Raw genomic sequence first — 14,387 nt, 5'->3', positions numbered from 1 at the left:
CTTGTCAAGTTTTTATTTATTGTTAAATAATTCAGAGTTGCAAACTGTACAATATTTGGGAAGAAAACGACAACACATATCTCAGAGTAAACTTTATTAAAGTTACTTTTCCAGAAAATATATTCAGTAAATACAGTAATGCAGCAACAAACTTGGGCTCATATGCCTTTGAAATTTTAAAGTAATCTTCAGTGATGCTGATCAGGAAATTCTTTCATTGGTGGAATTACTTCTCCAGTCTCCAGAATTGTATCACCCTAAAAAAACAAAGATGAATTAGTACAAAAATCTTGCCTGCAGAGGTGATAGTTCCACTTGGTCAGACCTCACAAGGAAAATGTAGTTCAGTTCTGGCATTCACACTTTGAAAAGGACTTAGACAAAGTAGAAGCTGTCAAAGATGAGCAATATTCAAAATCTTAAGGTATAAGTGAAGGGGAAGCATAAGTGAAAGAAGTATACGGGAAAGTTTCACTCAAACAAAACGTCCAGAAAGGGCATGAAAGTGGTCTTTACAAAGTGACAGAGATGTTTATTTTGCATGGCCCCAAGAAAAAGGAAAAGCCCTAAAAAGAAGTTATGTATTCCCAGCAACTGAATGTGTTAGGCAATCACCAGTTTACCATTAGGCTCAGATATGAGGGACAGAATGCAAACTTTGCCAGGGTAGCTGGTTCAGGCATCTTTTCAAACCTAAATACAATCTATGTGGGAGAAAGGGCATGGGCTTTGGAGCCAGAACCAGGTGGTAAGAATCCTGGAACCTTCACTAAGAAGCTGTGTAATTTTAGGCAAATTACTTAGATTTAGTTCCAGCTTTGTGTTTTAAAATAGATTCTGTCAGTCTCACAGTCCATGAATAACTGGGTAGACTAGAATTACCCCAACCCCACCCTTGCCATTCCTTGACCTGGTAATGTTCAGGACTGTTATCTGATGAAGAAATACACTTTTACTGTTGAAGTCATTATACATTTGAGGGGTAGTTTGTTACACAGTTAGCATTATCCTAACACAGAAATTGGTACCCTGAAGTGGTACTAATGCCACTGTAATAAAAATCGAACCAATCTGCACTGGCTGAACAGTGGAGGCAAGGACAATGGCATGGGAGGCTAAAAGATGGAAACAAAAAGCAGTAGTAACTTGGAAGCAGAGCCTCTAGTGAATTGAGGTCTTAGGAGAAGTAGCTGAAAAAAGTTACAGTATGTCTTTGATTACTACCAGCTGCCTTGGGAACGTACTTTAAGAAACAGGAGCTTAGGCAAAAAGTGGGTGATTTAAGAGGAGGAATAAAAATGGAAAGAATAAAAAAATTCAGGACCTTGCAGTATTGGAAAATCATACTGCTTCTGAATCTATAAACACTGAGAGCTAACACTGAAGAGATCCTGAGATCAGAGACCCAGTAAAACTCAATAAACAGAAGAACTCTCCTATGGCAAAGATAACATCTTGAATCAGTGTCTCAGATGTCCTCCACACAGTTGCCATGGAGTTGAAGATGCAGTTGCATGAACATCAAAGAAATGAGAGAACTTCGTAACTACACAAAGCACAGATGCATAGAGGACTGACTACAAGCAAATGGGCTCCCATCACGTATTTTTCTTTCCATACCTACCAACTGTTTTGGGAACTGGATGGTCAAAGAAGCCAAACATATAGGCAACAAAAGCCTCTGGCACTCAACCTTAAGCAGAAGGCAGATTTTAAAGGCTGTACAACCCTAAGAGCATACTTCCCAGTACGCATTTGAGACATGGTCTAGGTTGATAATGGAAAAGAAAACAAAACAAACCCTAAACAAAGCCAGGGGCCAGGAAGAACAATGAACAAAGGTATTCCTTCCAGAAACAAAATTAGTGCCCATTCAGGTAACTTACTGCACACGGGGGTTAGGAGTCTTCATGTTTTATCACTGGCATTTCAGAATTGCCAAGAACTAGTGACTGCTCTACTGTCCCAATTCCACCACTGAACAATGGGTGGCAGGGGTTAAAGAAGGGATACAGTTAAGTAACCTTCTTAGTTCACTAATCCTCAGATCTCCAAGAGAAGTCACATCTAAACCTACCAGATACTACTGTGCAACATCTGGAGATCATGCATTTGGGGCTGGTTGCAGTGATGGTATGGGACTGCGGGATTTCTCTCCAGAAAGGAACTGTGTTTTATGTGTAGGGAGAAGGAAGCAAAGAGCTATTCAGTAATGAGAAGGGTGGACTGGCACTGACTCCAAGCATGGTAGGCTGGGAAATACAAAAAAGCACAGAGATCCGTGGAACAATAACAATGAGTTCTGGACAACAGGATCTGAAGAGAAGTGATGTAAGCTACTTCCAAGGTTAGACCTTAAGATCCTCCTGAGATATCCACCCCTCTCTTTCCCTGACATGATCTTTAGAAGCTCATATTCCAGATGGCATACCTATAAGGTTGTGGAGGACTGCATGATGGACATCAGTCTGTGCTGTCAGTAAGAAACAGACCGTTGATTTGTTAAGCCACTGACATCTGAGGGTTAGTGCCTATCCTATTCTAATATATGTACAAATGATCATTCTTTAAGTTCTCACAGAGGAAGCTTCTTAAAGGGATCAATGGCACAGAAACAACCACAGTGGCAAAAAAACAAAACAGAACTAGGCATGCTAAATGCTCCATAGCATTTAGGAGACCATCACTTTGGTCTTCTAAAAAGAGCCTCACCCTTCTTTTCTTTTGAACAGTACTAGCAAAATAAATAATAAACATATGTCAATGGAAGATTAAATAAATTACCCAACTGATGAAACTAGTAAGATAATTTCCTATTTTGAGACTACATAGGCCCTGACACACATTAATTATACACAATGAAATAATAGAAGAATTTCCCTATTTCCAACTGAAGGGTTAGCCAATTTTGGTGGTTCACCCTAAAATTCCCTTCTTGCAGACGATAATGGATTATTGTGACTGTGTCATTTGGTTGAAGCAAGAACCAACACAGTTCTGTTTTTTTAAAGTATAGAACTTAGAGATTGATGGTAGTTCATTATCTATGACTAGAAATAGGACAAGAACATAATCTGTATTTTGCCATGCTAAACAATAACCTCACAGACAACCAGTAAAAATACCAACTGTTGGTTAAGTAATCTTTTAATGCTGAAAACACTCATTTTAAATTAGGATAATAGCTTACATATTCACATCCCAAAACTTAAAGTACACATTAACACATTTTAAATTCACAGATGGAGAGGTTAAGGTCAACTGCCAGAAGAAATGATAGTTTGGAATTACTGAAGGAGGATTTCAGTTGCTGTTACTATGCCCAAGTGTCTGCTCAGGCTAGTGCCCTAAGTCCTCAACTCTACATGAAACAGGGCACCAGTGAAAAACTGTTGGTACCTTCAGTTCACTTTAGGATTACAAAGGTCATACAAGTTTTATAGCCAGCTTCAAAAGGAATGCTTCCACCTCCCATTTTCAACTGTACCTTCTGCCTTACAATATTTCCTATTTTTTCTTTACAAGAATATACAAAACAGGCACTTACAATGACACTGAGAAGAAAGGAACATTTTAATGATCACTTAGGGAGAGAAAGAAGAGAGAAAACTAATAAAAGAAAAATCAGAGACATTAAGACTTACTGGGAATATTCTGGGCTTCCTTTCAACAATGGCATATGGTTTTGCCTGCAATAAAAGTAATGCTCTGTTAATTATGGTTTTAGAGTTTCTTCTAAAATAAATCCTATTCCAGATTTTTAACTTAAATCCCAAACTTTCACCCAACTCCAGACTCATACGTTCAATTGTTTACTCAAGATCTTTACTTGGCTATCTCTACTCGTCATCTCAAACTTAACCAGGTCCAACTTGTAACATCTCTCAGCCCCAAATGGTCCCCTATTGCAGCAAATGGCACTTTCGTTTTCCCAGTTACAAAGACCAAAAACCTCAATTCCTCAGCAGATCCTGTTGAGTTTATAATGTTGAGATTATATCTTGAATCCAACTGTTTCTCAACACCTCTAGTACTACTACTCTTGTTCAAGCCTCTATCACTTTTTTCACCTGCTAGTGTCCCAGCATTGGTGCATGCCTTCTTAGTCTGTTCCCAACACAGAGGCAGAGTGATTCTTTTTTAAGATGTACCAATCTTCTGCTTAAAGTTTGGCAATTTCTACAGCAAAGGCCAAAGTCCTTGCTGTGATCTCTTAAGACCCTACACAATCTGGCCCTTGGTTACCTCTCTGATGTCTCTCTACTTTCTCTGTATTGTAGCCACAGTGGTTCCTTTGCTATTCGTCCAATCAGCTGGGCCTGCTTGTGCCACAGGGCCCTTATACATTAATGATTCCTCTACCTGAAATGCTCTTCTAGATACCTGCTTGGTTCATATCCTCATTTCATTTATGTTTCTCTTCAAATAGCACTTCCCCACAGAGGCCTCATCTTACCCTGCTTAGTTTTCCTTCTATAGATTTATAACCTCCTATAACATTACATGCCTCTTTGTTTATCTATTTATTGCCAGTCTCCAAGACTAAACAGTGCATGAGGGTAGAGACTCAATCTGCTTTGTTCACTGCTATATCCCCGTGTTTAGAACAGTGCCTTGCATATAAGAGATGCTAAATAAATGTTTGTTAAATAAATGTATTTATTAAGTATACACATTTGCACAAGATACCACACCAACAAAATTTTACTAAAAGATCATTGACATAATGTAAGACTAAAGGAAACTAGAGCCAAATGCAGGAGATAAACTCAAAATACAATGTAAATATATTAAAATGTCTTTAAGTACTGTGGCCAGAGGCAAGAAAACATTGAAATGTGCCTCGAAAGAATGTAAAATTCAGTTAGTCACTAAAGATGTTAGCTGAAGCAAACTGGCTGCAACATTAATGAGGATGCAGACCTGCCCAAATCCAGAGGAAGAATAAGGTAAGGGAGAGGCCTTGGGACCTCTAGTAACAAAACCTTTAACTAATCATGTCCATTTGTGGCTCAGGAAAAATCACCTGGAAGTAGGACTACCCCAGATAAGCAACCATACTAATGTCATGAATTGTCAACCCAGTAACTGCAGTTTGTTAAATTTACTTCTCTTAGGAGATAAATGACTTTTCAATCCTAGAAAAATTTAGTTAAATATAGATATAACAAAGATTAAACCTAGAGTATAAACAAGTAAATGTCAAATTTAGTACGTTCTTAAAGCATGAGCATAATCCATATACAGTAGTCTGTTATTTAGAACATGTGTAATGTTTAAGGTAATCAGTCTGGCTATTAGAGGTTCTAAAAAATCAGTTTTAGGATCCTAGTTAAAATGGATAATTGATTTAAGCTTGTGATTGTGAGTTTAAAAAGATTTTGCTTCTTAGGGTCATTAATTTGCCCTACATATGCTTAAAAATATAATTCAACATATAAATACAAATGCATAAATGCAGCTTAAAACATATAATATAGTATATTTGTAAGTGGAATTGTTTTAGTTGAGTTCAACTTGAATTAATCCAAACATAGTAAGAAGAAAGGAGACCACATTTTACTAGATGTACAAATAGTTTAATAAAATTTTAAAACCGAGTTTAAACAATTGTTTTTAAATTTGAAACTAACAAAATGAATTTTAATTTATATTCCAGGTAACTGTGAACAGTTCTTTCTGCGCATAAAAACCACTCTTGGATGTTAAAAAAAAAACGTGCACCGACAAGAAAGTAGTAACATTTTTTTCTTCTGTAGAGTCTTGCATGTTGAGACAGTGAAAAAAATAACAGACATATAATGATATGAAATGGGCTGTGGACTTGAAGATGAACATAAATATAAAATTTTGTTTAAGCCCAGCAACAAGAGAAACATAAGCTATACTCTTACCCTTAGACATATACATTTGTTAGCCGCCACCCACCCACCCACCCCCCCCGCCCCTTAACAGTTGCAGAAGGATTTTCTGTTGGTTTACAAAGTGAAAACACTAAAGTCCAACTCTAATTCCCACTAGCCTCCACTAATTTCATGTTTCTAACACAGAAGACAGGCCATGTCTACTCGGATATCCCTAAAACTGATGTGGCAGCACATGCTCCCACACAAATTTACTCCTTTCCAAAACACTACTTAGAACTTCCAAGGCTAGAAATTCTAGTCACAAGTGTCTCTGAACTTTGGTTTCATCCCCAACTTAACTTGAGCTATGTCTTCTTTAAAAAATGTCTTCTGGGGCGCCTGGGTGGCTCAGTTGGTTAAGCGGCCGACTTCGGCTCAGGTCATGATCTCGCGGTCCGTGAGTTCGAGCCCCGCGTCAGGCTCTGTGCTGACAGCTTGGGGCCTGGAGCCTGTTTCAGATTCTGTGTCTCCCTCTCTCTGACCCTCCCCCATTCATGCTCTGTCTCTCTCTGTCTCAAAAATAAATAAACGTTAAAAAAAATTTTTTTTTTAAATGTCTTCTGCCTCTACTTTTCTTTTTCATTCCTGCTGTCTATCTTCACCCTAACCAGATTCTCATCAACTAACACCTACAAAACTGCAACAGAGCCTTTAGCTGATTTGCCTGATTTTGGTACTTTCCTCCCTCCAATTACCCCATCATATCAATGTGGGTTTTTTTTACGTTTTCCTAAATACAGCACGTTTACCAATCACTATTGAAAATGGAAAGCTTCTCACTGCCTACCAGATAAGGTTTAACCTCCTCTGCCTAGCTTTCAAGAGTTTCCACTAAATGGTCCCAGCCCACTGAGCCAAGAGACCTGCTATTCCAGTTGCCTCCTCAGTCTTGGGTAGATATGATACGCACACTACCGACTCCTTATCTTTCTTTCTAGCTAGGATCTTTTCTCTTCCATACTCTTACCCAAATCATACCCAACTTTCAACCTCACTATAAACTCTTTAAGGTCAGGAAGTTTATCTTGTATATTCTTTCCAGAGCAATAAAGGAAGATGATATACTAGGCACTCAGTTTTTGTTGATTAATGAACATAATCTGCTTACTGAAGAGAACAAAAATGATGTCAGCAATCAGAATTTAAAGAAACCATGCAATCAGGAGAGAACAAGTCACGTTAAAGGGAATTTTCTGAGAATACCAATTATTTATTTTGACTCTCCTTTCAACATGCTAACAGAAAGCAAACCTCAACTGGATTATCTACAATTTGTTTAGGCAGTCCCTAACTTTTGTTTTATCTTGAAGTAATTCTGTACTTACAAAAAACTGTAAGAATTATAAAAATAGGGGTGCCTCTCGGTGGCCCAGCCAGTTAAGCATCTGACTTTGGCTCATGTCAAGATCATGTCATGATCTTGCGGTTCATGTGCATCAGGCTGTGTGCTGACAGTGTGGAGCCTACTCGGGATTCTCTCCCTCTCTCTCTGCCCCTCCCCTACTCTTTGTCTGTCCCAAAACAAATAAATAAAACTTAAAAAAAAAAAAGAATTATAAAAATAATTTTTTCCTGAATCACTTCAGTAAGCTGCAAATATTACTTTAGTATTGCCTACAAATAAGAATAATATTCTTAAAATAATCACAATACAGACATCAAGATCAAGAAATTAATCTGTTTCATTATTGATACATTTACTACCTTCTATCTAGTCTAAAGAACCCATTCAAATGTTACCAACTGTCTCAATAATTGTTTGGAATTCTCAGAAAATCCTCTCTTACAGAACTTGTTCTCCATTGTGGTAGGTTCTAAAATTCTGAATGCCAATGCCATCTTTGTTCTTTTAACTAAGCAGATTATGCCATCAATCAACAGCTGCATTCAGCTGACATGCCTCTTTAAGTCTTCAATCTAGAACAAATCTTCAGTCATTCTTTAACTTTCACAATCTTGATACTTTGGAAGGTAACAAGCCAATTACTACACAGAGAAGTCCTTCATTTTTGTCTTATGATTAGATTCAGGTTATACATTTTTGGCAGGAATAGCGCATGCTTGATGCTGTTTTCTCACTGCACCCTATCAAGCAGTACACATTTCCAGTCTGTCCCATTAGTTGTAACAAATAAGTATGGTGAAGATAGGTATTTTGAGATTAACGTTAGCAACTTTTGATGTTCTCTGGCTGAAGAAAATGTTACTTTGATGATTCTCAAGTGGTGACTTTTCTAATTGTATCAGTCCTTGTCCATTTAATATTTAGCAATCTACTGTACAAAAAAAATGGTCTCCTCTACCCATTTATTAATTTTTTGTATGTGTGTGCACTCATGGTTTTGCATTTTATTTATTCAGTTATAACTAACTATCATTAGTTATCTTTTTTTAATGTTTATTCATTTTTGAGAGAGAGAGAAAGAGCAAGAGACAGCATGAGTGGGAGAGGGGCAGAAAGAGAGAGGGACAGAGGATCCAAAGTGGGCTCAGTGCTGGCAGCAGCGAGCCCGATGTGGGGCTTGAACTCACAAACCATGAGACCATGACCTGAGCTGAAGCTGGACACTCAATCAAGTGAGCCACCCAGGCACCCCTATCATTAGTTATTTTGATGCTCACATTGTCCTGCGGGAGTGCGGATGAGTACAATAAGTTCACTTTGTACTTTTCCTGCCCCAGCTCTGGAATTGGCCATTTCTCCAAAGAGCTCAGGATCCTTTCAGTGGAGAATTTAGAAAATATGACCAGGCTGCTAGATATGTTAATTACCATGTGGTAGCACAGCAACCAGGCCTGTCAGTGGACAGACCTAGGGAATACCCACATTTATATATAGAATTCTGTATCAATACACATTAAAAACCTTGAGTTTATACCAAAAATTCCAATTCCATTCCAGTACCACAGGGTTTTCTATCTTTCCACGTGTGTAAGTCCCTTTTCTGACATGAGAATTCCGGGTCTCATTATCATCAATGTATGTACTTATTTGAGTCATTCTCCTATAACCAATCTCCTGTCACTACCACCACCCTCCAGTATAAATAACCTCACCTCATTCCAGTCCTGAGATCTTACTATAGATTGCCTCCTCCATCATTGCCCCAAACCACCTTTCTTCCAGATGTCCTCTTCCCCTTGCTCAGGTTCCAATATCCTACCCAAGGTTAATGACCACTGCTGCTCTCCAAACAAGTATATTCACTAACCTTCCCCCTCCAAACTTTCCCTCTTCCCAGGACCCAGTATCTTCAGTGGGTACAAGAATGCCCCATTCACTCTATTTGGGTTATGACATCCCATGCTGGGCAGCCACCACTCCTCTCCCCTCCGTGCCACTCCCCCAAGCGCAATCCTTCCTCACCCTGCCTTGGATCCAACACCCTATACCAGACTATCCCTCGGCTTTAAAATGTGGCAACTGGCTCAGTTCAATCACTACATGCAAGATCTTTTCATGACAAAGTTCAAGCTTTTGGGCATCATGGATTCTAAAGAAAGAAAATCGTGAAAAATCAGATAGAATGAAGAAAAGAGAAATGGAATGATGACAAAGATAACCTTTGTCTGATTTGAATTGTATCTTATATCACATCTATGTTCAAACAAAGGAGCAGAAATTCTTTTCTTGCTTCCTACTTGGAACCCCAAGTTCACACCAGTATTATTAGGCCAACTACATTCTGATCATTTAAATACTATTTTTATGAGAAAACTCATTTCACATTGTAATCAACTAATATAAAGATTAATTTTTTGAAAAACCATACTTAAGTTTCATTAAACCTTTTACCTAAAAGGGTTCAAAGTAGTTCAAAACCAGTTATAAGTGCAGATTATTTCCACTAAGTAAAGCAGGGTAAGGCATGCCCACATGGGAAATAATTTTGTATAATATCAAAAATAAATTTTGAAAAATACATACTTAAAACATACTTACATTCACATGATATTTGATATAATAATGAATAATCCAGGCAGGTATAAGTACATGAGTAAAAGCAAAGATACTGTGTCCATATGCCTTATAAATCTGGAGGGAAAAGAAACATACATAAACAGATATCCCATTTTTTTATGCCTGTGGCAGGAAAAAAGCATCAATGATATAATAATGTCATGATTATTTTTAAATGCCTACATACTACATATTTACTACAGTCTGTAATTAACCTCACCCACTGAAATATTTTTATTAAACACAGGGCCTGCTAGGGGATATCTACAGAGTTCAGAGCAAACAAGGCTTAAGGCAAGCAACATTTTGCAAAACTACAGTAAGATATTTATAGATATATAGAGATTTTAAAGACTACAAAAAAAACCATCCTTAATATAAGCTTGTTAGATAAAACATGGCAAAAATAATGAAAGAATAGTTTTAATTGATTTAACGAGAGTAATCAAACCTACAGAATTTTTCAGGTAAAGTCAATTTACGTATCAATTTCAGACATCCACAGTCAACACACATGCATCATTCTAGGTGTAAGACAGACAACCTTGAGCACACCAAAGCTCGAAAAAGAATGTTTTACATATTGAGACGGGGTGTTCCAAGCTCACTTTGAGATGCCTTCAGGAACACTATCTTAAAAGAGAAAGGCAAAATAGAGGTAAAAATGGAATTTTTCCATGACAGCCAATTTGACTGCAACACACCTATCTTACCAGGGAAAGGACTAACTAGACTCTAGGTATTACAGTACATCTGATTATGGAAGAAAAATTAACTCAAAGGAAGGTAAATCAGACTTCAACAATCATTTACTTCCTTTCATCGCTGGCTGATGGGTGGAATGTCAACTTCCAACCAGGTAGCTGCCAAAATCAACAAGTAGTGTCAGGGATACAAAGGGTGAGAGGAGGGTTGAATCAATTTAATTTTACCACCATAAATAAGTATCTAATACGACTTTCTGAGAAAAATGCGCACAAGAGTTGGTAGCACAGGAAGAAGTAGATACACGAGGATCTCAATGTGAACTCCTTCAATTCTTGGCTCTGTGACTATGGGTATACCATTCAATTTCTGTAGGCCTCATTTTCCACACATTTAAAATAAGGATTAGAAGTAGTGTCTACCCGGGACGCCCAGGTGGCTCGGTTGGTTAGGCCTCCGACTTGGGCTTGGGTCATGATCTTACAGTTTGTGAGTTTGAGCCCTGTGTTGGGCTCTGAGCTGATGGCTCAGGGCCTGGAGCCTGCTCCAGATTCTGTCTCTCTCTCTCGGCCCCTGCTCACACTCTGTCTCTCTCAAAAATAAATAAACACCAAAAAAAAAAAAGAAAAAAATTAAAAATTAAAAAAAGTAGTGTCTACCTTACCTTACAGAAGTAAAGAAAGTAACACATGAGAAATGCTCAGCAAAATCCAAGGCAGAAAGTTAGCACCCAAGTGTTACTTAATAGTATTATTACCATCATTATCAGCCAATGTTACAGCTTATTGAAAGCAATTCTGAGATATAGTGTTCATCACTTAAACTCATGTAATTTAATGAATAACTTCAAGAAAATATCCAGAGACCCTTAAAATAAAGACAGCTCTTAAATGAGTGATTTTCTCCAGTGTGAAGTCCAGAAATGGCATTTGCAAATTAAACAATGTGTCAGAAGTACATAGTGGTTGTTCAGAAGGGTGGCTCTTGAATATTACTCAATAAGCATACAAGTAGGACTCTTATCTTTTATGGTGATCACATGGGGGCTGTACTACCAGTTAGAGAGTCATTGTGCCTTCTGGTCAGTTGGGTGTAGTGTTAGTCTCTATAACCTCAACTTTTAAAAAGCAGGCAGGTGTCTTTAAATACTAAAATCACATAATTTTCACTCAAGGAATCCTCCTAGCATTCTGTAAAACCTAAGCAAAGATTCGCCTCCTTCGCATCACACATGACAGCGAAAGGGCTCTCCCAAAGCCATACACACTCCTGAACTCCAGAACTCCCAGCCCAGGACTCTTGGGACAAGAGAGCGTCCCTATTAAACCTGAGTCTCGGTTGAACCTGGTTCTCCCTCAGGGAACTACGGGGATTTGCGGGCCCAGAGTGATGTCAGTCCTTGGTGTGTCTATAATGAGCAGGCGTCGAGAGGCCAGGCTGGGGGTCGCGGCGGGGTGTATCAGTGCGAGGATGGTTTGTCACTCACCACCTTCTTCCAGGGGGCCTGGTCCTGCAAAAACTTATTCCAGAATCTCTCCATAGGCCACACCCTCTGCGGGGGCAGCACCGGCTCCCGGGGGCTCAGTTCTTGGTCCTTTAGCCATCGCCTTCTCAGCTCTCGGAGCTGCTGCAGCCGCAGTTTCTCATCGGGCGTGTACCCCGACATGTCGCCCCTGGTACCGAGGCAGGACACGGCGCTTCCCCGACCAGGGTCTTCTCACTTAGGCGCGCGCCACCCCCCTTCTGAGGCGACCTTGCGCGGACGTTCGGGAGCGGCGCGCCGTTATGACGTCACTCTGGTCCTGCCTCCGCAGCGGCTCCAACCTCGGCGCAGGGGCTGGGCTTGCACGAAATCTTTACCCGCCCAGGTTACTTGCGGGTGGATGGTCGGTGCGTCTTAGTTGTGGGCGGAGGGGGGGAAAGTGACGAAAAGAAGCAAGAGAGGTCGGAGGGCTAGAGTGGTGTGCTGAGACTTGGAAGGATGAGAATATGTGATTCAGTGAATGGGACGTCCAAATGCAAATTCTTCACTTCCGTCTCCCACCTTGGTACTCCTCTTCCCATGACTGTACTTGAGAGTCTGTGAAGAACGTTACTTCCGAGTTTAAGTGCCAGCTGTGTCAGTGACTGGTAAAGTGACCTTGAGCAGTCTCAATCTGTTTCTTTATCTGTACTGCGGGGTCAAAAAAAGAGTAGCTTAATATCTAACAGAATTGGACCCGTTCATGCTTTGACCAGAAATTCCGCTTCGAGGACTGTATCCAAAAGATGCAGTGGTAAAAATATGAAAAGAATGTGCACGAATATTCACTGCAGCACTATTTACAATAAAATACTGGAAATTCCTAAATGGTGGGCTGGTTGAAGAAATTATGGTGCAATAATGCAATTCTCTGGTCTATACACAACTGTAGAGTGATCTCTAGAATCTACTGTTAAGTGAAGAAAAAAAAAAACTAAGTGGAGGGAAGTGTATATAGTATGCTACCTTTTATCCAAAAAGAGAAATTTAATTTTCAATTAAATTTGAAAAATAATGTGAAGGAAACTATTGCTATTGGGGGAGAAAGGGAATAGGATAGAGGAGATAGGGATAGAAGCTAGGCATCTCTGTATATATCCTATGTAACAGATTTGACTCTAGAACCATGTAAACATTTTATACTTTTGTAAAACAAAATTAAATTTACAAAATCTCCTCTAACAATCAAAACTAAAAACACATGAATCTAACTGATCTGCCAGGTGGCATAACCCCCCAAACACACACCATTTTGAGTAAATCTAATCCATCAAATTACTGTACGTCTATAGAGAGGTATGCCTCAAAGACAGAGGAACTTCAAAAAAAATCTTAAATTATTTTAGGTAATATATATTGGTAGTGGTGGTATTATTAATGTGACACTGAAAGTAAACATTTACACTGGAATTTTTGTAATGGGAGAAAGGAGTTACAAATGTAAATTGTATGACTTTAAGTAAAAACTCTGAAGGCCTGAATTTGAATAAAAAACTCAGTAACAATTCGTGATGTATTTTATCTTTAAATATGTTTATTTGGGACACCTGGGTGGCTCAGTGAGGAGCATCCGACTCGATTTCGGCTCAGGTCATGATCGGCTCAGGTCATGATCGCAGGGTTGTGGGATCAAACCACACACTGGGTTCCATGCTGAGCATGAAGCCTGCTTAACATTCTCTCTCCATCTGCCCCCTCCCCTGCTCACGTGTGCGTGCACTTTCTCTCTGTCTCTGTCTCTCTCTCTCTCTATATATATATATCTCTCTCTATATATATCTATATTTATATATATGTATATATCTATATCTATACATATATGTGTATATATATATCATTGTATCTTAGCTCTGCCCACTGAAATGACTTAAAAAACAATGGCCAATCCAGTAACCATAAACATCTCTAGCACCTATAGTGTGATTTCTAAATACCATTTTCCATTAGAAGAAACCAGGACTCCTCAGAACAGCAGTTCTCAAACATTTTGCTTCTCAAATTTCCTTAAACTTTTGAAAGTTGTTGAGGATCCCAAAGAGGTTTTGTGTGTATGGGTTATACCTATTGATGTTAGAAATTAAAACATTTTATTTTATTTTATTTTATTTTATTTTATTTTATTTTATTTTATTTTTTGTTTTTGAGAGACAGAGTGAGACAGAGCATGAGCAGGGGAGGGGCAGAGAGAGAAGGAGACACAGAATCCGAAGCAGGCTCCAGGCTCTGAGCTGCCAACACGGAGCCAGATGTGGGGCTCAAACTCGCGGACCGCTAGATCATGACCTGAGCCAAA

At 39.0% G+C, this 14,387-nt stretch overlaps 1 protein-coding gene across 1 annotated transcript; it reads right to left on the bottom strand.

Moving 5' to 3' along the window:
• Positions 1 to 79: 79 nt before the first annotated feature.
• Positions 80 to 12,361, bottom strand: NDUFB6 (NADH:ubiquinone oxidoreductase subunit B6). The gene is made up of 4 exons (XM_047830697.1): positions 12,059 to 12,361; positions 9,850 to 9,942; positions 3,645 to 3,689; positions 80 to 257 (listed from the first exon to the last, which is right to left on the bottom strand). Exons 1-4 carry the CDS (start codon positions 12,236 to 12,238, stop codon positions 189 to 191), a joined length of 387 nt encoding a protein of 128 aa, XP_047686653.1. The 5' UTR covers positions 12,239 to 12,361; the 3' UTR covers positions 80 to 188.
• Between the last annotated feature and the right edge of the window lie 2,026 nt (positions 12,362 to 14,387).

Source organism: Prionailurus viverrinus, chromosome D4, assembly GCF_022837055.1.
Source record: "Prionailurus viverrinus isolate Anna chromosome D4, UM_Priviv_1.0, whole genome shotgun sequence".
In the NCBI taxonomy this organism is placed as follows: Eukaryota; Metazoa; Chordata; class Mammalia; order Carnivora; family Felidae; genus Prionailurus; species Prionailurus viverrinus.
Note: the sequence above shows the minus strand (reverse complement) of the source record. Positions and strands in the feature narration are given on the sequence as shown.

What these genes read in the sequence shown, in the direction of transcription:
- NDUFB6 (XM_047830697.1), bottom strand. Translation starts at nt 12,238, where the DNA reads ATGTCGGGGTACACGCCCGATGAGAAACTGCGGCTGCAGCAGCTCCGA. An exon ending in AGGCCCCCTGGAAGAAGGTG is followed by an intron (nt 9,943 to 12,058) that starts GTGAGTGACAAA and finishes TTTTCCCTCCAG; the next exon opens with ATTTATAAGGCATATGGACA. An exon ending in GGAAGCCCAGAATATTCCCA is followed by an intron (nt 258 to 3,644) that starts GTAAGTCTTAAT and finishes TTGTTTTTTTAG; the next exon opens with GGTGATACAATTCTGGAGAC.